General features: G+C 33.7%; 1 protein-coding gene across 4 annotated transcripts in view; it reads left to right on the top strand.

Annotated features, from left to right (window-relative positions):
• SLCO1A2 (solute carrier organic anion transporter family member 1A2) overlaps nucleotides 1-22,746 on the top strand; it is a 59,900-nt gene that overhangs the window by 18,179 nt on the left and 18,975 nt on the right. For all 4 annotated transcript variants that reach the window (XM_052000598.1, XM_052000597.1, XM_052000596.1 and 1 more), the window contains exons 7-11: nucleotides 7,621-7,719; nucleotides 9,776-9,985; nucleotides 15,301-15,465; nucleotides 18,997-19,192; nucleotides 22,158-22,323. In XM_052000598.1, coding sequence (XP_051856558.1) covers nucleotides 7,621-7,719; nucleotides 9,776-9,985; nucleotides 15,301-15,465; nucleotides 18,997-19,192; nucleotides 22,158-22,323 — 836 coding nt within the window. The remainder of the gene's footprint in view (nucleotides 1-7,620; nucleotides 7,720-9,775; nucleotides 9,986-15,300; nucleotides 15,466-18,996; nucleotides 19,193-22,157; nucleotides 22,324-22,746) is intronic.

Here is a 22,746-nt window from a genome sequence, read left to right as displayed (position 1 = left end):
TGGGCATATCTGAGATTGTTGATATTTCTCTGAGCAACTTTAATTCCAGATTTTGATTCACCTAGCCTGACATTTAATATAATATACTCTGAATATAAGTTAAATAAATACAGTGTCAGTATATAGCCTTACTCCTTTCCCACTCTTAAACCAGTTTTCCATTTTTGATTCTAACTGTTGCTTCTTGGCCCACATACAATCTCCTCAGGAGACAAAGTAGTATGATCTGGCATTCCCATATCTTTGAGGACTTGTCACATTTTGTTGTCACACACAAAGCCATAGACTTTAGTATACTCAATAAAACAAAAGTACTTTTTTTCTGAACTTTCCTTACTTTCTCCATAATCGAGTAAATATTGGCAATTTGTTCTTTAGTTTGATTGACTCTCCAAAAACCATCTGTTCTGTTGGTAATTTTTGTTCCATATATTGTTGAAAGCTAACTAGCAAAATCTTAAGCAAAACCTTTCTGATACTAGCACAATTGTTTGGCAATTTGAATATTCTTCAGCATTGACTTCCTTAAGATTGGGACATAATCTGATCTTTTTCAATCTAATGGCCACTGCTGAGCTTCCCAAATTTGCTGATATAGCACTTTAACATCATCATCTTTTAGGATTTTAAATAGTTCAGCTAGAATTCTATCACTCCTACTAGACTTATTGTTAATAATGCTTCCTAAAAATCCATTTGACTTCATTCTTTAGCACGTTTGGCTCTAAATCAAAAGTAAGCTTGTAGTTATCAGGGATGTTATGATCTTTCTTGGACAGTCCTTTTGCATACTCTTGTCACCTCTTCTTATTCTCTTCTACTTCAATTAAATTCCAATTTTTTTTCTTTTTTTTAGGCCCATTTTTTTAATGAAACATTACCTTGATATCACTAATTGTTCTGACGTGATCACTTATTTTTCCCATTCTCTTTTTTTTGTTTTCGTCTATTTCTTTGCATTTCTCAATTAATAAAGCTTTCTTACTTCCCCTTTATATTCTTTATAATTCTGCATTCAGTCAGATATATCTTTCTGTTTCTCATTTCATTTTCACTTTTTTCTTTCCTTAGATATGTATAAAGTCTTGTTAATCCTTTTTCTTTCTTGTTCTTTTTTTCTTAGAATGTTGTTTTATTTTGGGTTTTTTTTTTTTTTGTGGCTGCCTCCTGTACAATATTATGAACTTCTGATCATAGTTCTTCAGATAGTTATCTCTCAGATATAATCCCATAAATCTATTCATCACCTCCACTTAATGTTGATAAGCAATGTTATTTAGGTCATATCTATATAGTCTGCTGATTTACCCTAATTTTTTTCAGTTTAAGACTGCATTTGGTGATACGAAACTCATGATCTGAGCCACAGTCAACTCCAGGTTTTCATTTAATTGACTTAATAGAGTTCCCTCACCTTTGGCTGCAATGTATATAATTAATCTGTTTTCTATGTTGACCATAAAGTATTATCTATATGTAGAGCAACCTTTTGGTTTATTGAAAAGGGTGTTTGTTATGTCCAGAGATTTACCTACACAAAATTCTACTTGTCTCTGCCTTACTTCATTTTGTACTCCAATGCCGAACATACCTATCATTCCAATTATCTTTTGATTTCTCAATTTAGCATTCCAATCCCCTATCATGAATGTGAAAACTTTTTTAAGTTATTTTTAGATGTAAGTTTTCATAGAAATGATTGATTTTAGCTTCAGTGGTTGAAGCATAGACTTGTATTTGATATTTGTGATATTTGAACCATTTACCTTGTATTCAAATATGTCATTGTCATTTTATTTATTTATTTATTTATCTATTTATTTATTTATTATTTTATTTATTTATATCCAAATATTGCTATTCTCATCATTTTATTAAATATAAAAGCCACACTATTTCTTCTATGGGTTTCTTGTCCACAATAATAAGTGTAATGATAACCTGAATTAGTTTGATCTATTCCCATGCATTTAAAGTCACTGACACCTAATATGTCAATGCTTAATCTTTCCATCTCTTGTTGAGTATATTCAGCTCCCTTTAGTTCATAGATTTTATAGGTTTCTATGCAATTTTGATCTTTACAGCATTGGACTTTTCTCTCAACATCAGACACATTCATAATTGAACTTCCTTTCAGCTTTGGAACAACCACTTCATTAATACTATTAATTCCCCAATAGCATATTGGACACCCTACTCTCAGAGGGTTCATCTTCCAATGTCATCTCTTTTATCATTTTTTATTCCATGGAATTTCTTGACAAAGATATTGGAATGGTTTGTTAGCTCCTTATCCAATAGATCGTCTTTTGTCAGAACTCTCCAACATTTCCTTCTCCAGGTCATTTTACAGCTGAAGAAACTAAGGAAAACAGAGTTAATTGACTTGCCTAGGATCATCCAATTAGTTAGTGTTTCATAAATTTATATATAATCTCTAAAAAGGGAGTAGTTGAAAACATGATAATAAATACTAAGATGCTCTTTAATTTATCCTTCCATCCTCTTATTTCATGTAAATAAGTGTATCAAGATAAATGAGTTTTTTTTTTGTTTCTAAGAAATTTAATGTTGTTTTATGGTTTATCATACTAATTAATTTTTTCTGTACCCAGTTAATATTACTTTGGTCCTGCTTATTTTACCTTTTTTCTTTCTTATTTCAAATCTCTTTATATAACAATGTTAAAAGAATTAAAGGAAATAGAATAGATCTATATTTTATTATACTTTTCAAGGAAGTTAGTGTATTGTGGGATTAGGCACTATCTCTAGTATTTATCACACTGTATGGAACATGAATAAATAATAATTGGCTTGTTTATTTGGTTGACCCAATTAAAAGAATTTGGTTATAAGAAATAATTTGATTAATTCAACAGCTCATTCAAAACTTGGTTTCACAAACAAATAATATACTGTAACAAAGTTTCAGTGTATAATGTATAATATAAGATCTTGAGACTGGTCTTTGTGAGAATGTTGTAGAGAAAATCTCTTTCTTTTATAAGCATATATTACAGAAACAAGTTTCCAAATACTCGAAAAAATTAAATTTTTAAACATTTTTACACATCTTTGTGCAGAGAAGTGTGTTAAGCAATGGTGAAAGGTGAAAACTTGAACAAAAATGTTTCTAGCCTCATAGATATTACCATTTAGTAGTGGGACATGTCACATACAAAGATAATATAAATAATCAATTCCAAAGAAAATTAAAGAGACATATTATAGCCTGGTTAGCTTAGAGGCCTATCTCTCTGCTTGGTTCCAAGAGCTCTCTCCGAATGTCACCAAATCCAAAGGTCTGGTCCTTCAGCCTCTGCCTCTGCTTTCTTCAGCCTCCAGCCAGCTCCAACTCTTCATGTCATTCCGCTGAAATCTCGACTTGTAGCGTCTTCACTCTCCAGAGCCTCTTCGACTGGCCCATTGGCCTATTTATGCTCCTTCCAGAGAGAGGGATTATGGGTAGTTCTACTTAGTACCTTGTTTCAGGTTCTGCCCAAAACATCTTCTTGTAAGATTAGATCAACTCTAATTACTTAGCAGTTAGTAAGGATTCCAACATCTCCCCCTTTCTTTTGTTTTAAAACATAGGGGGTTTCTGAGGGGATACACATAAATCCATCAATATGGGCCAGAACTTTGTAACAGATATACATGGTATACATAAATCCATCAATATGGGAGGCATTATACATAATTTACATAACAAATAACATGAATCATCCTGAAAATTTACACATGTCCATAAGTCCTAGAAACAGTCCAATAGGATTCCATTGTCCATTAGTTCATGTGCCAGGAATCTAATAATTCCTGTAAGCTCTGAAGTACTGCAAAAGGTCTCATTAACAATTTTTCATCTCAGGGAATCCAGTGATTCTTGCTGGTTTTTCAGGAACTGAAAGCTGAAGATTTTAAAGTTCTTTTGACAGTCTCATTGTTAGCCTTTTCCACCTGTGAAAATATAAGCAGATCCTCTTCCCCAAGCAATTAACCTATTTAATTCTCTTCTATTTACCAAATTTGGGATTTCTCCTCATCATCTGGTAATTACATTGGAGTTGTTTGCATTGGATATTGTCTTGTTGTCTTAAAAAGCCTGTATTCTTCCCAACTGTAATCCTGATTGCTTTTCTGTTGGTTGATGACATCAGAGTCCTGAATTTCTAAAGTCTCTCTGGGTGTAACCTCAGCTGCTATCATGCCCCACCTGTCCTTTGATTGATACTTTGGAGCTGGGCCTTGCCTCTCATTCCTCTGGGTCAATATACATTTAGAGGCCCAATGAAAGCCTCCGTTACATTTTGGACATGGGGTTTTGGGTTTTCTCTCACCCTGTCTTCTCACTCTATCTCCATATCTACAATGAGCTCTCAAATGTCCAACTTTTCCGCAGTGAAAACATCGACGAGTTTCTCTAGAATTCCTCTGCCAAGAAGGACCTTGTCTTTCCATGTTCATCATAGTCTGGGCATAATAAGCATTTGTGCCCACTGTGGCACAGCATCTAATGATTTCCTCTAAAGGAGCATCTTTGTCTAGCCCCCATATAATTCTTTTGCAAACCTCATTGGCATTTTCCTTAGCCAAATGTTTAGTCATTATTTCTGTTGCTGCATTGTCTCCAATGGTTCTTATTACAGCTGTTTGTAAACGTCCCACAAAATCTGCAAAAGGTTCATTGGGACCTTGCTCTATTTTTGTGAAAGCATTATTTCCATCTTTCTGTCCAGGGAGAGAATTCCAAGCTTTTATGGCAGCCTTAGAAATTTGCTCATAGACTGTTATGGGATAATAAATCTGTTCTGAACTCTCTGCATACTGACCTTCACCAGCTAGTTGGTCAAAAGTGATTTGTACAACAGCTCCTTTTTGCCTATTGCGTTGGGCTTGAATCCTACATAATTCATGAAACTCCGAAAGCCACAATAAATTTTGTCCCGGTTCTAGACAAGTTTTCGTTATGGATTTCCAGTCATTCGGAGTTAGGATTTCATTAGACAAATTATCCAGTAACATCTTCACATAAGATGATGTAGCCCCATATAAAATCAGATAGATCTTCTCCTTCATTTTTTGCTTTAATTAATGCTTTTTCTAATCTTGTTAAATTCTGCTTTACAGGAGAAGCTGACTGTGTTTCTATCTCTCTCCCTCCCCCTTGTTCTACCCATGAAGGGTTAATTGCGGAGGGAGGGTCATGAGATGTGGAATCACCTAATTCCTCCTGCTGTGAAGTATCATACTCAGAATTGTAATTAACTCCATTCTCATCTGATTCGTCCTCCTTTTCACCTAGTAAAGTTGGCATTTCTTCCTCCTGTACTTTCCTTTTCATCATTCTATCACTTAAATAACTTCTTATAGCCAATTGTATTACATTATATGTATTAATTATTGAGTTAGGCCCATTTTTGTCATAGAATTGACAAAGATCCTCTCCAACCAATTTCCATTCATTTAGATCTAATTCCTTATCAAGAGAGAAACAAGGACATATGTCCTTTACAGTTTGTAAAAGTTCAGTGATTTGCTGTAAACTTATAATTAAACCTTGGCTTTCCATAACTTTGACAATGCTCTCCAAACATTTTCCTTGAACAGAAATAGGCTGTTTTCTAAATATCTGTCCCATCTTAGCTGAAATTCTACTTTAACTCTTTTAACAAAATTTCTTTGTTGCACTCACCCTAATTTCTGGGTTGAAGTTTTTTCCACTGGATCAGGATCAGAGGCTTTTCCACTTGAATTAGGATCGTAGCTTTTCCACTGAAATCCACTGAGGGGGTCTGTTAGCCCCACGTTGGGCGCCAAAATGTGGTGAGCTTTTTCTTCTCAAAAAGCAGCCAGGTGATAAAAGTTCAGATCTTTTATTATCCCAATATAGCCCAGTTAGCTCTTGGAACCAAGCAGAGAGATAGGCCTCTAAGCTAACCGGGCTATATTGGAGAAAATAAAAGATCTGAACTTTTATCACCTGGCTGCTTTTTGAGAAGAAAAAGCTCACCACATTTTGGCGCCCTGAACGTGGGACAAACAGACCCCTCCGTGGATTTCAGTGGAAAAGCTCCGATCCTGATTCAAGTGGAAAAGCCTCTGATCCTGATCCAGTGGAAAAAACTTCAACCCAGAAATTAGGGTGAGTGCAACAAAGAAATTTTGTTAGAAGAGTTAAAGTAGAATTTCAGCTAAGATGGGACAGATATTTAGAAAACAGTCTGTTTCTGTTCAAGGAAAATGTTTAGAGAGCATTGTCAAAATTATGGAAAGCCAAGGTTTAATTATAAGTTTACAGCAAATCACTGAACTTTTACAAACTGTAAAGGATATATGTCCTTGTTTCTCTCTTGATAAGGAATTAGATCTAAATGAATGGAAATTGGTTGGAGAGGATCTTTGTCAATTCTATGATAAAAATGGGCCTAACTCAATAATTAATACATATAATGTAATACAATTGGCTATAAGAAGTTATTTAAGTGATAGAATGATGAAAAGGAAAGTACAGGAGGAAGAACTGCCAACTTTACTAGGTGAAAAGGAGGATGAATCAGATGAGAATGGAGTTAATTACAATTCTGAGTATGATACTTCACAGCAGGAGGAATTAGGTGATTCCACACCTCATGACCCTCCCCCCCCAATTAACCCTTCATGGGTGGAACAAGGGGGAGGGAGAGAGACAGAAACACAGTCAGCTTCTCCTGTAAAGCAGAATTTGACAAGATTAGAAAAAGCATTAATTAAAGCAAAAAATGAAGGAGAAGATATATCTGATTTTATAAATGCATATCCTGTGATTGAAGAGCTCAACTCCTCAGGTCAAAAAGAGAGAAAATACACTCCTTTTAATTTGGGAAAAATTAAAGATTTGAAAAAGGGTTGCACTCTTTATGGGGCTACATCATCTTATGTGAAGATGTTACTAGATAATTTGTCTTATGAAATCCTAACTCCGAATGACTGGAAATCCATAACAAAAACTTGTCTAGAACCGGGACAAAATTTATTGTGGCTTTCGGAGTTTCATGAATTATGTAGGATTCAAGCCCAACGCAATAGGCAAACAGGAGCTATTGTACAAGTTGCTTTTGACCAACTAACTGGAGAAGGTCAGTATGCAGAGAGTTCAGAACAGATTTATTATCCCAATATAGCCTGGTTAGCTTAGAGGCCTATCTCTCTGCTTGGTTCCAAGAGCTCTCTCCGAATGTCACCAAATCCAAAGGTCTGGTCCTTCAGCCTCTGCCTCTGCTTTCTTCAGCCTCCAGCCAGCTCCAACTCTTCATGTCATTCCGCTGAAATCTCGACTTGTAGCGTCTTCACTCTCCAGAGCCTCTTCGACTGGCCCATTGGCCTATTTATGCTCCTTCCAGAGAGAGGGATTATGGGTAGTTCTACTTAGTACCTTGTTTCAGGTTCTGCCCAAAACATCTTCTTGTAAGATTAGATCAACTCTAATTACTTAGCAGTTAGTAAGGATTCCAACAACATATAATTTAGTTAATTCATTTAAATCTTTGGAATATGATCCACATTTATTATAGTAGCTACTTGTTTTTGAATGTGTATAAAAATCACAGAAAGCTCATATTTTTCTTTTGTTTTTAGGGTGCTTAGAAACAGGATCTATCATTGGTCCTTTGATTGGCTTTTTGTTAGCATCATTCTGTGTGGAAATGTATGTAGACATTGGATCTGTGAATACAGGTAATGTGTGTGTGTGTGCATGTGCAGAAATACAAGATGTCCCAAAAGTCTGTATTAATTCTTATTTCCCCTTATTCTGGTAATCCTGACCCTGGGAGATAGTGAACCATTTAAACACTTCATGATTTAAACATTAGTTTGATTTTATCATTCAATGTGCAGCCTAGTTGAGAGAAAGGATCAACACCCTTCCCACCTACCCCCATCCCTTGCCTAAACCCAACTCAACTCTATATTTACTAACAAAAACTTCATATATGGCTAGATATCTCCCATAATGCTCTTCATCCCCCATTTCCTTTCCTCTCTCTCTCCTTCCCTCAGGTAAGTCCCAGCAAGAAGCATTTTCCTGCACCAAGTTCTTGATGTCAAATTCCATTGAGAAAATTCAGCATATTGGCCAGCCAGAGCATAATGCTTCATTGTAATATACTGTAGGATTCTGTTTCCTAAGATGTGCTTCAGAAAATGCTTCCAGTAAACAATGAAGACTATACATCAGCATATACTGATAATTCATTGTCTTCATTTATTGACTCCTATTTAAAAATCCTGAGGCCTTCATTCTATACCAGGAGGGGAATGAGATTTTCATATGGCCACAGTAGATATCTTAGGAGGTGATTGTCAACAATAAATATAAAATCTAAGGACATGCATATGAAATGTTCTAAGTATGCTCAGATGTACCTTGTCTCAAAAAAAGAGATAATTTTGCATTTGAATTCAAAACATACTTTTAATTTTAAAGTATTGATTGTTATATTATGTCTTGAATGCGGAATTAATTGTAATATTGATGTTGAAGACGTCTATTGCATAACAAAACCCTGATCTGCAAGACTGCAAAGAAAGAGACAAAGGAAAGGAGATTTACTTGAGCCAATAGAACTATTACCCAAATTCCCAAGTGCTATCCATGACTCTTATATTGGAGTTATGGAGACTTATGGAGAATAGAAACAAAAATGATCACAAGCAAGAAAATCTGAAAGAGAAGCCTTTGGGAATGGCTGCAGAGAGGGATCATAAACTGTAGCAGGAACAGTGAGGATATTCCCAAACTAGGGCGTAATGGAATGATTGGATCAGATATATTGAACAAAATCTGTATTGCTACTCAATCTTGAGACAGGAAGGGATGAATGTGTTATGAGTTATTTATTCACTTTAGCACCTGCTTCTGTTTAGACAAGCTCAGGAAATTTTAGTAGTTGTTCTGAATGCTCACTTTTACTTCTTAATCTATTATATGTAATTAAAACTGTAGGCCAACAAAAACCCAAACTGTCTCTCCTATTTGAATTTATACTTAAATGCATAGATAAAATTGAGAGAGGGAAAGAGTTCTTAGTATCAAAATGAAAGATTTTACTATGTTGAAGCTGAATTCAGGAATTGGAGCTAAATAAAGGGCAACGTAGAGGGATAATTGTTAGGCTTTAATAAGTCCTACAAATGTAGGAATTTTTTTTGTTTTTGCTTAACTTGATGAATAAAATTAATGTCTTTTGTCATTGAATGTTTAATATATGTTGTCCTTTTGAAAAATAAATAAAATCCTCTTAGTGCTGTATATGCTTAAAACTAAATTATTTCATACTTAAAATCTGTTTAATTCCATTCTCTATGTTCAACCAGAGGCATTTGGTGCTAATGAAACAGACGTTTTATGTAAATTAAACATATTTATTTGGACAAAAACACTTTAAAATTTTTGCTCAAATACTCTAATGGCTCTCTGATCTCCTCAATGTAGATGTTCGCTCTAGTGATGTAAAAGTCAAACACTCCATTCTATTCATCCTGTGTACTTCATGTCTACTCCATATTCTGAAGTGTCTTTAAATGTAGCACTTTATTAGGGATGGGAGATAAAGAAATCATCTTGTTGATAAATTTTATACCTTATATATCTAAAAATTACAAGGTAAAACTGAGATTCATGAGTACATCCTAAAACTATCCTTTTGTACTTAATTAAATCTCAAGATGTACCATGTAATATAAACCTTAGAATTCAGCGTTAATTTAAAATATATTCATTGATTTCCAGATGAACTGAGCATAACTCCTTCTGATACACGATGGGTTGGTGCATGGTGGCTCGGTTTATTGGTATGTGCAGGAGCAAATGTGCTTTCTGGAGTTCCATTTCTTTTCTTGCCTAAATCTCTTCCAAAGGTAGTATTAGAAACTAATAAAAATATTATAGAAGAAGAAGAGAGAAATAAAAGCAAAACAGAAAAGAGGGACATCAGTATAGGTAAGTAAACAAAAAATAATTTAATTATTTGAAATTCATTTCTTACTTTACAAACATATTTTATACCTAATGCTAGGTATAAAACTAATACAATTTATTTATCAATATCATTTTGAGACAGCTAATTATGATTAATGTTGATTATTTAATTAACAATCTTTTTTCAGTGAACAAATCTTTTAAAAGAAAAAAGATCTTTGATTTTAGTGTAGCCACAACTCCAGGGAATAAAACTTCTTTTACCAATGCAAAACAACACTACTTCTTCAATTTATAGTACTGACTAGGGCACTGAAGCATTAAATAACTTGATCAGGGTGACAACTATCATGTATTAGAAATAAAATTTGAACTTCAGTATTTGTGACTTCAAGAATAGTTCTTTAATGACTATACTATGCTGTTTCTTGTATAAACCCCTAAAGTGAAATAAATTAGATTCTTTCCAAAGCTTTATTTGGATATCATCCCTTGTTAATTATCATGATTGGAAAATGAAGTGTGCATTTTAAAGATATATCTTGGTCAATATCCCATATACAAATTATCAATTTTCAAGGAATTATAATTCTCATCATTACTTAATTTTTATTTGGTGCCACAGGAGCAAATTAGATTCTTACAATGTCTCAGTTTTTTACTCTACAAATATATTGAGTAATAGAGATTTCAAGTTTTATTGAATTATTACTTTTTAACCAGATTTGTGATTTTATCATAATTACTGGTATGGAAAATCTCACCACAGATGAAGATGCCTGTCATTTAATTTATAGCATTAAGAGAGTTGTCTAAATCATGTTAGCTGCAAGATTCAATTAAGTCTTCTTGACTTTATGGCTGATCTTTATCTACCCTATCATGCTGCCTTTCAGACTATTGGCTAAAAATAATAAATTACATTCTAATAATAAACCAGAGCATTAAGAAGAATGTTTATGGATGGAAACAGTTATTCAGTTTTCAAAAACACTTAACTAACTCATAATTGTTCTGTGCAAAGTACCAACAATAAAGGAAAACTTTCTGATCACACAGTAGGTGCACATTAAATATTCAAAGACTTGACTAAAGAAATCCAACCTTCGTGTTAATTATGCTAATGTCATTTACTTACAACTTTGCTAAAGATGGATTTTAACATCAAACAAGAATAAAGTTCTGGTGTCATCCATGGCAGTTGAGAGAGAAGGGAGGAGAGGAGGGAAGAGTCACAACAGGGTATAATAGTTTTCTTGCTCTTTTCATTTTTGTTGTGTGGTGCCATTTATTCAATTAGAAAATATTGATAATAAATATATTAAGTACCTATTGGTAAAAGGATAGTACTACAGAAACCACTTAGACCTTAGACTTGCTCTCTCATTGGTGTCCCTGAGAGTTAAAATATCCTCCATTTAAGAAAGGACATTGGCAAAATATCAATGGTACAGAATAGTGTAGGGTAAGAAGTAGAGATTTTTGTTCCATGAAAACAAACAGAAAGAACTGAAGATGATAATTCTGGAGAAATAGGCCTACATTATACTTGGTTGTCTTTAATTATTTGAGGGATTCTCTCATGGAAGAGGAATCCTAGTTTTGTACTTTGCCCCCAAAAGCAGAATTTTGAACACTTGACAGAGATTGAAAAACTGCACATTTGTTCTTGACAAAATAAGAATTCCCTAACAATTAAAAGGAAGGAGCTGCTTTGGAAGGTAGCACATTAATCCCCTATAAGCAAAGGCTATGTGACCATTAATTAGGGAAAGATAAGATGATTTCTGCTCATGTCTATACTGGACTGAAAAGGCCTAAGAAATTATCATGAGTTTGAGGCTATTTGTGTGTGTGTGTGTGTGTGTGTGTGCGTGTGTGTGTGTGTTTGTGTGTGTATGTGTGTGTGTGTGTGTGTGAGAAAGAGAGAGAGAGAGAGAGAGAGAGAGAGAGAGAGAGAGAGAGAGAGAATGTGTGTTTATGACAATCAGAGACAGAAAGACACCAACAGAGAACCTAGGCAAATAACTTAAACTCTGCCTCAATTTTCTCAACAACAAAATGAGAATAATTACAGCACCTACTTCCACAGGTTTATTGTGAAGATCAAATGAGGCAATATATGTTAAGCATTTAGTATAATGTGTGGCACATAATAGGCACTTGATAAATGCTTCTTACTTCCCTTCTATCCAAAGATTATCTCCAACTATTTCATAATTCCGCTTAAGCTTGCCTTATGTTAGCTGTTAATTAAGGCAATTAAATAAAATCTGATTTATTGCCTTTTGATCTATGCTGGCTTATTGGCCTGCAAAATTCTTGTTTATAGGCATGCAATAAGCCTATACCTCAAAAAAAAAAAAAAAAAAAAAAAAAAGAAAAGAAAAGAAAAGAAAAAAAAAAAAAGAAAAGAAAAGAAAAGAAAAGAAAAGAAAAGAAAAAGTTGTCCCAGAGTCAGGATATAGAGCTGGAAGGAACGTCCAACATTCATTTAACCCAATTGTCTCATTTTACAGGTGAAGACATGAGGTAAAGCAGCTTAGTCATATAGACACTTATTTTACAGATGACAAAACCAGAGTCCAGAAAGGTTCTGTGATTTGTGTAAAATTACTCAATTATAGAATAGTAGAGGGTATACTCTGTAGTCAGTGAGTTCTTCTGTTCCAGTGTGTTCCAGATTGCCTTCTCCTTACAAAATTATACCATTAATACATTATGACCAAATTCACTGTAATACTCTAAGTTACTACTCTAAGTTACCTTAGCCAGGTGTCCAAATATAAATTAGTTTGTTTGGAACAAATTCTTTGGTCCCAAAGATGTGAACTTCTCTGTTCATCAATCTAATTACTGTATGTACATCAACTTTGCTCCCCTTGAATTCTTTGCTCCCAGAGTGGGAAGAGAGATAATGATTGCTGCTTCTCTAGAATAATCAACAGAGCGTGGAAGAAAAAAGTCTCTAGTAAAAGAGAGTCACTTTCCTAAAAGTAAAAAAAAAAAAAATAGTCTGAGCTTTGAGTAACAAAAACTCAGGGAATATTGAGAGTCCATCTTGAAGTCAGGAAAATCTGGGTTCAAGTCCTTCCCCGGAAATATAATGACTGTAATCCTGGGCAAACCCTTTAACCCCTCACTGCCCCCAGGAAACTGTCTTTTATACATAACTATATTATAATATTATAACTATTTCAGAACAGATGTCATGTCACACTGACTAAATTTCCTATGCCAAAGAAACTTTGGGTCTCATTTTAAAAAATCAGTAGGTGAAGGAAAATAAGAAATGGAATTCATAGCAATGAGATATCCTGGAGTATAGTAATGTTTAAGCAATTCTTAGAGAGTAGTGAATAGTCACAAGATGGTGATTTGTTTCCAAATAGTTCCCCTGTCAAAGATAGAAGACTTTTATGCTTTTATGATTCAATTATATCAACCATACTTCAATCTCTCTGATAAATCAGAATCTCTATGAGACTGAATATTATCCCTTCTGGAGTTTGCACATTCTATGTAACTCCTATGTCTTCTTCAGATTCATAGCTCAATTAGTTTACCAGGTCAGGAGGTAAAATCCCTATCAAATAAATCTAGATTTTCCTGGTTATTGCCCATATAAAAGTAAATTGGAGTGAATAAAATTTGAAGCTCACTGCAACACTGAAAAGGGTAATAATCAACAGAGCATAGATGGAAATCCACTTTTATTCAATCTACTTATTTCAGGAAACTTCTATCAAGGTAAAAGTAATGGGAAAATAGCCAAGTTGATCTTTGACACAGAAAGGGTCCTAAGAGTACTGATAGCTAATCTATCATTTAAATGCTATTTTGACCACCTACAAGTTATAAGTTGCCCAGGAAAAAGGGCCTGATCAGGGCAGAGAATAGCAGAATTATCTCTTCCCTAGTCCTGGTTGCTTAGTAATAGCCTTCTTAATATAGCATATATAACCTGAATTTGTCTCTGCAATTTTCACCCATTGCTTTCTCTAGAGCCTAAAAGAACTAGTTTCATTCATTTTCCACCCAGTTTCCACCAAGTTCAAATATTAAAGACAGTTTTTTCCAAGATAAACACCCACCCAATGCCTTCAATTGGCCCCTCATAAGACATACTGAGCATAGGGTAAGACTGGAAAGAATACCAGCTGTGGAAGAGAACGTAGATTCAGTTCTCATAATGCTATTCATTTTCTACCTCTGTAACCTTGGGACAAATAATTTCACCTTTCTCAATTACAGTTTCCCAAACTGCAAAATGAGAGAGTAAAATAGTATTATCTTCAAAGGCCCCTTCTACCTTTCAATCTACGATCCTTAATTCAAAACTTATTGTCCAGCATGCTTTTATCTGGGTAATAAGTAGCTTTATAATATCCTTCCTAAAAGAGGAGTTATTTATGAGACAGGTCATGAGGAAAGAATCCTAAAGAAAAGAGTATGATGGAAGTGACATTCTAAGATGGAAAACCAAATCTGGGTTAAGTAAAAAATTCACTAGCATGTCAAAATCCAATAGATATCATGGCATGAGTGAAATGAAGTTTGCAGAATGGCTCTAAAGCTGAATATGTCACTATTAAATATAGCAAGATGAAAGTAATATATGGATAAGTAATAGATGTCTCTGAAATAATTGTATTTTCCCCTTCCTGTAACCATCCTGACCAAGATAATATTCCCTTTACATGATAATCATGCTTCTTCCTTCTTTTTTTGGTTGAGGATGGTAGAGAAGAAGACAGTTCAAAATTGACAGTGAATCAAACTCATTTTCATAAGAATATAACTGATCTTTGTAATTTTGTTTTACTTAACATTGTGTTAAGAACAAATTAATAGAATTAAAAGGTATGGCCAAATATCACTATTAGTGTATTAATCTCTCTTAAATTCCTCTGAGGATTTGGCTAAAACAGCAATAAAATTGTAATATTTCTAAAACACAGGAATAATCTGTCTTAAATTCCTCTGAGGATTTGGCTAAAACAGCAATAAAACTGTAATATTTCTAAAACACAGGAATATTTGTAATATTTTGTAATAATACTACCACTTGCAAACCTACTGAGTTTTTGCCTTTTTACTAAAACCTGACAAAATATCTGTCCCATAAATAGTAGATTTCAAGAGAGGAGGAAAGAAATATTGATCAGAATGCATGTGAATACTCATTTATACACAGAGAGACACAGACACAGACATACACACACACACAACTAATAGTCAGATTTAAATTTCCTTGCACTTATATTTGCTATTTAATCATACAATGAAGGAAGAAGATAGTCCACAAACTGTTGTGATTTTTTTTTTCATTTCAGATTTCTTACCACTAATGAAAAGTCTTTTTTGCAATCGAATTTATGTATTATTCTTGGTCACGAGTATATTGCAGTTCAATGCTTTTGTCGTTGTGTTCTCTTTCCTGGCTAAATATATGGAACAACAATATGGCATATCTGCCTCAGAGGCAATCTTCCTAATGGGTATGTCAAGTTCTATCTACAATATAAGCTGATTTTTACTATAAATTATTGTGTAATATAAAAAATGTGGCCAAGAAAAGCCCCTAGATAGAAGACTCATGGGCTATTTTCATCTCTGGTACACTATATTTCACCTCCACCAGGTAAGTGAATGAGCAATTGAGAGGAAGAAAAGTCTTCAAAAACTACATCCTAGGAAACATAGGATCTCTATTTCATCTCTCCTAGGGACATCTTTCTTAGAAAGAGTTACCAACTTATTGGAATGAAAATATATTTTATTCTTACCTTTGTAATCTAATTGACTCTCCTGAAAATGCATGACATAGCTGTAGCAATGAATGTAGTAAGACCCAATCAGATCTCTAATAAATACAGGATGTCCCAAAAGTCTTGTAGTGGTTTTAAGCTTCGACTTAAAGGAAAATTCGCTGATAGAGGCTCACTGGCTTTAGCTGAAAATCATACTTAGATATATGAGACACTTGTACTTGGGTACAAATGTACATAGATCTTCCCTCCTCCACCTCTATCCTCCAATTCATGCTCTATACTGCCTGTCTGATTTCAAAAAACACAAGTTTTAAAATATGTAAGAACTTTAGGGATCATCTGGCATATCTTCATTTTATAGTTGGAGATCAAAGTTCAAAGAACTTAATTTAATTGTTCAAGGTCATACAGCTAGTAAGTGTCTGAAGAGAAATTTCTCCAGGTCTAATTGTCTTTCTACTATTCCGCAGTGCCTTTTGGAACACTACCTCTTTGCTTAAACTAAAAATTTTTAAAAAGCACTTTCAAATGTTCATTCCCAAATACAGACTCTTCAAATTGCTCAATCTTTCCTAGTTCATTTGCAGGTTCACCCTTTGTTTCAAGGTTGTAACCTTTATGTCTGAAATCATAAAAACCTCTCCTGATTTTAATTAGCCCCCTTTACCTCATTTCTCTTTTATTGATTCATGTTCTTCATTTGTTTGTTCATAAAAACAATTTTTAAAAATTTTAAGTGTTACTACCTACAGAGCACTTGGTTATGTGGCAAAAAGGCTACAAAGTATAAACAAGGCTTTTTCTTTGCCTTCATGAAGTTTATGCTCTAGAAGTGGGATAAATCAAAAACTTAGCTTGTAGAACTTAATTGATAATCATCACCATATTAGAAAGGTTCAAACAAAGTCTTGTTAAAGATCTTAGGGGAAAGATCATTACTAATTGATAAAATTAAGGAAGGTTTAATGGAGAATATGGCATTTGTTTGAGCTCTAAAGTTTTAAAGGTTATGAATTCAATAGATGAAGAGAAGGATAGAAGTTTTTCAGGGATGAAAATATCATGAACAAAAGCATACAAACAAAAAGATGTGATTTAAGGTATTTAGTTTCTCTGTTCTTAAGGACAATTTTTGTACTGTAAGCACCTTAGGATATACTTCGTATCCTAAATATTGAAAAGGAGAATGTCTTTGAATTTTTTCTTCAGCTATGTACAATTTATAATTCCTTAGTGTTTCTATGATCTTTTGTAGACATGCTTCTAACATTTGTTCCTCATGACCGCGTATTTAAAATCAGCCGGAGTCAGGAATTCAGGTTAAGGGAAAAATCTTCAATCTTTATTCTTTTTGAAGTGAAGAGGAATTGTGATAGCAATATGGGCAGAAATATGGGAAGCCAACCAGCAGAGGTGAAGGGGGATTGCAGGTGAAAGGGGGATCAAAGGTGAAGGGGGGTCGTGATAGCAATGCGTGCAGCTGTGTCAAGATGCCAGCCAGCAGTCTCTCTTTCCACTTCCCTGTCTACTCCCCTGCTTCCACCCACCAAAATCATCATTTCCTATACAACACATCAGGACTTGCACAAAGAGTGGGCAGGGCCATTCTTTCTTCAAATATATATATTAACAGAGTATGGTATAATTACGATTTAGCCTCACGTGCTTGGGACCTCAGTGCATCAACTCGAGCCTCAGTCCATTACATCTCCCACTTTCTTTTGTTTTAGAACACAGGTAGTCATACCATCCCTGAATCCTCAGGGAGGTCAGAGCCCCCAAAGGGAGGTGATCACACCCTCCCTGACTTCTCAGGAAAGGTAGTGAAAGCTCCAAAAAGAAGGGGATCATGACCCCCCTGACTTCTCAGGAAGAGAGGTGAAAGCACTAAAAGGGAGATAATCAAGCTCTCCCGGACATCTCAGGAAGAGAGATGAAAAGCACCAAACGGAAGTGGGGGTTGCTAGTGGGTTTCTGGGCTGAAAGGTCTTATTATGGACAAACCCATCAGCATGGGAGGTATTACATAAGCACATAGCAATAATGCACAGGCTATTAGTGATGACCTTCCCCACAATCAGTGCAGGCTTGATGTGGTGTAACAAACATGAATTGAACACACAAGTAATGGTATAACAAACAATATAAATCAACATGGTGTTGTAAAAGATTGCCAGAAGTCCTAGGAGAGTATGCAAACAGCGGTCACACATACGCCTTCTTCAGCAGCCAAGAGATAGTCCAAAACCAATCTATTGTCCATTGCTTCACATGTCAGGGAATCCAATGATGCCCCCAAGTTTTTGAAGTCCTGCAAAAGTCTTTTTATGTATTAGGGAATCCAATGATTCCAGAAGATCTTGAAGTCCTGTAACAAATTACAAGACTTTTTTGTCCTTATAACATTCAATAACTTGACCCATTCCTATTTTCTCAGTCAATCTCCTCTACTCTGGCTCCATTTGCTCCCAAACCCAGCCTTAATTCCATGATTGTCTATTTACTTCACTATTTCCTTCCTTAGAACTCCCTAATACCCTGAACTTTAACTATTCCAGACCTGTAATTTATGACCAGTTGTTACACTTGTCTTTCTCTTTCTACAAATGCATGATAGTTGAGACTCAAGGAATGCTCTTCTTCCTTTTGGTTCCCAGAGGCAAACTTTAGTGTAAACTAAGATCAGTTACCTAGCTCTGAAAATTATATTCAAATCCTTCAAATCCAAATTCACTTAAGTGGGTGAAAAATAGGATGTATAATACAGTCAGTAATTTTGGTCTTGTTTCAATGTTTCCTCTTCTGTTTTCCACATTAGAGTTACTTGAAATTAATGACAATACTTTAAAATTTTGAACCATTTTAAGAAAACCAATCAGGAAATATTTATAAAGTACCTATTCCTACTCAACATTTTCTTAGAAGCTATCAGGGGTGAGAATGAAGGAACATAATAATTTGTACTGGACTCCCACTTCATAAGGTTCTTATAACTTAACATTATTATATAATTCTCCCAAGTTTACAAAAAAGATATCTTTAAAAATCATTTTAATTATATTTTCAAAGCCATATCTCTCTGCAATAAGTACATAAGTGATGAAATAAAAGAGATTAACTGTTTTACTAACCTTAAAATATTAATTACCTGGAACAAGCAGAACAGCAATGAGTTCTAAAGTTTACTAATTACAAGGTTATAAATGTCTTTTTTCTGAAATACTGTTTGTAAATTTAAACATTACTTGTTTTTTATAGGCATTTACAACTTGCCTCCAGTATGCTTTGGATATTTAGCTGGTGGTTTCATTATGAAGAAGTTCAAGATTAATATGAAACAAGCTGCTTATATAGCATTTGGCTTGTCTTTATTGGACTATTTTTTGAACATGTCATGTTTTTTAATAATATGTGATAATTCTCCAGTTGCTGGCCTAACTGTGTCATATGAAGGGTATGTTCACTTCAATTTGACATTTTTCTTTCTAAAATACCAATTCAGGTTTGGGACATGATTTCCTTCTATAAGTAAAAATTTAATTGGATTACTTACTTTTACCCCAGGCCTTTGTTTTACATCATTTTCAATCACTACTTCCAAACCAAATTATGATTTGACCAATTAGGTCTAGGTGATCTTCAGTAAATGAAGTAGGAAAGAAGTTGGAATCCAGGAACAGAGAAAATATATTTTCTTCTCTTTGTGTTTCTGACTGCATCCCAAAATTTGGAGTAACTATGAATCAGAAAATATGAGTTTTGGGTAATAGTTCCACAACTAATTAATGATGTAACCTAGAGCATTTAACTTCAGTAATCTGTATAAATAAAAGGGTTAAATTAAATAATATCAATTATTTTACAGTTCCATAATTATATAATTTCAGAATCATCATTTTTAAATCAATCATTCTTTGTCTCCTACTATTGGTATTGGTGATTAAAAGTTTACAAGATAGGTATAAAGAACACAAACACACACATGCAACCAGAATTCAGGACAATGTTGGCTGAACAATCAATTCCTTGCTCTCTGATTTCCAGAAGAGGTATTAAACTAGATCCATATCTTCTACTGCATATCAGATATTTGTAGGCTAGAAAGACAATCCTCTTTGTGTGGGGGAGGTAAAAATAAAAATCATATGCCCTGGTCACTATAAAAAGTAGGTAATGATTCACTCTCAGTCAGTTTATTTCTCTCCCACTAAACACTGGTCACACATTAGACAATCTCATACATTAAACAAACATGTTTATCCAAACAAAAAGTAAATAAAAATTGAAGTTTACAGATTAATATAGATAGTGAAGATATGTATGAAAAAATGAATAGGATCTGTGATGGGATCAAGATAAAAATATTGGATATATTTCTACCAAGGAAAAAAAATTACTTCACTAGGGACATACAATTCAAAGATTTATTAATCACAAGTCACATTTTCCTCCAAGTATATACAGCATAAAGTATCACAGAGCTGTCCTTCATGGAACCATATTGTCTTCCAGGGAGGAGCATATAAACAAATAGATAATATCTCTAGAATATTTGATGCCAAATAGAATACTAAGCCATATTCATATAGTAAAAACAACAGTATTTGTTTTTACTATATGAACACGGCTTAGTCATAAACAACTGGCATCTCTAATTATTTTTAGTATTTCATTAAAGAGTATTATATAATTATATCTATACAAGTATTATATGCCTTGATGGAATGATTACCAGAGAATTTATGTATTTTATAGATATTCTGAGGGAAAGGGAAAATTATATAGAAAATTATGTGAGGGGAATATTATAAAAAAAACATCAAAAAAAGATCAAAAAATTAAGAAAATGAATTGACAACATGGTAAGATCTAGTAATAACTGAAAGATAGTCTACATATTCCATTAGTATCAGCATTATATCAAGAAAATTTGAGGAAGAGCCCCAGAATACTGACTGGACTCCATGTGAATTTATTATCAGCATCACCGGAGGGAACATATACATTGTTTAGAGCACAGATTTCCTGATGCATCAGAATGCTTTATTATGAAATGTTCATACGAATCCATTTGGGTTTAGATAGATATAAATTAAATAAAATTATAATTCTATTCAGTCCCCCTATCTACAACACAACACAGTGGCAAGTGGACTACAAATCAATGTTGATTTGAAAGAAGCAACATATTATAATTGAAAGATAATTGAACTTAGCCAAATTCAGAAAAATCTGAATTCCAGTTTAAACTCTGCCGCTTATTAGCTGTATGAATAGGAAAATAAATTAATATAACCTATGGCTCTGTTTTTCTTTCTCTAAAATGAGAAATTTGGGTATAAAATATAGGTAAGTTTTTTTTATAGCTCTGAATCCTATTATACTTTGATTCTATGATCACTAAGTTCTTTTCCAGATTAAACACTCTTGTGTTCATTGATACATCAATGACATAAATACATACATTAATATTTAAAGAGTCATGTAGCTTTTATATGTCCATTATATATTTTCCTAGCTCTGACTTTTCTATTCCATTTTCAAGACTATAGTACTTCCCATCTTCTGACTCTTTCATCTTAGATCTGGTTCCTAACCTTGGAGTGAGTGGAAACACTGGAAATAGTCAATGGTGCTTTTATTGTTAATACATTAATATTTTTTAGGTGTCACGTATTATATAGTCAAAACAATGCTGATGAATTAGAAGACAGTTTTAAATATCATCTCTAAATAATCTGTGTTACAATGTTAGTCAGCCATTTTGCATCTACATTTCTCATGTGTAAAACTAGTAATAATAATATGCTTATCAGATTGTTTAAAGGAAATAATTTTGTAAATTATTAAGTTAGGAATGTAATCAGAAATTCAAAGGCCTTTATAGAAGATTCTCTTCATTGATGGAGATTAAATTGCTCAATGTTATGTTTTCATGATTTTGAAGAGAGATTCTAAGTCTTCTAGTTTCTAGTTTATAGACAGAAGGATGCAATGTCACATTTTCTTCAAGAAGAAGTCTCTAATAGGAAAAGATACTGGGAAGAAGCTAACGTAAAGAAGCTAGAACCTCCTTTAGGTCCTTATAACCAACTTGCTACAATAGAGATTGTGGAGAACTTCTCCTTGGGTAAAAACCAAACCTATCTTCCAAGCTCCTACGGACTTTCCCCCTCATGTAGCCACAGAACATCAAGAAATATATATGTGTGTGTATAAAAATACACACACAGACACACACACACACATCTCTATATATATACACTATGAGATGCTATTATTATCTGTGTGATAGATGGCCTAACATCAATACTCACTTTAAGAATTTAAAAGGAAAGGGGAAAGAAGGGAAAGAAGTATGACCTTTATTATATTTTTATAATTCTAATATACTTTGTATCATTTTTAATCATTTATAGAACACAACAGAATGAGTATATGGAAAGAAATGTACTGGCTGACTGCAACATTGACTGCAATTGTCAAGATAAAATATGGGACCCTGTGTGTGGAGATAATAATTTGTCATATATGTCAGCTTGTCTTGCTGGATGTGAGACACACTTCGGAACAGGAGTGAATATGGTAACACCTAGAAATTCTTTATGGAAGTTGTGAACTTGATTTCATCTTTATAGCTGAAAACAACCTAGATATCATTTTGGTATCACAAGTTGCAATTTCCTTAAACTTTTCCTTAAAATTTAAATAGATACTTTATATATATTTCCAGAGGGAATAGTCAATTTCTATATACATGACTTGTTTTTCTGCCTCCTAGATTTATTAGACTTAGACCAGTAACAAAACAATTCTATATCAGCTAAAACCAAACAAGTCCTAGTAAAACAAAGTGTAGTATTTAGATAATTATCTAGATAACTAAGTTCCTCTCTTCCCACAAAAAAAATGCCAACCCTAAATAATGAAAACTTAAATATTTAAATAATTGAATAAAAGGGTATAGAAATATAATTATACAGATAAGTTTTTTTTTTAATCTATTCC

The sequence above is a fragment of the Antechinus flavipes genome, chromosome 5, assembly GCF_016432865.1.
Source record: "Antechinus flavipes isolate AdamAnt ecotype Samford, QLD, Australia chromosome 5, AdamAnt_v2, whole genome shotgun sequence".
NCBI classification, from domain to species: Eukaryota; Metazoa; Chordata; class Mammalia; order Dasyuromorphia; family Dasyuridae; genus Antechinus; species Antechinus flavipes.
Note: the sequence above shows the minus strand (reverse complement) of the source record. Positions and strands in the feature narration are given on the sequence as shown.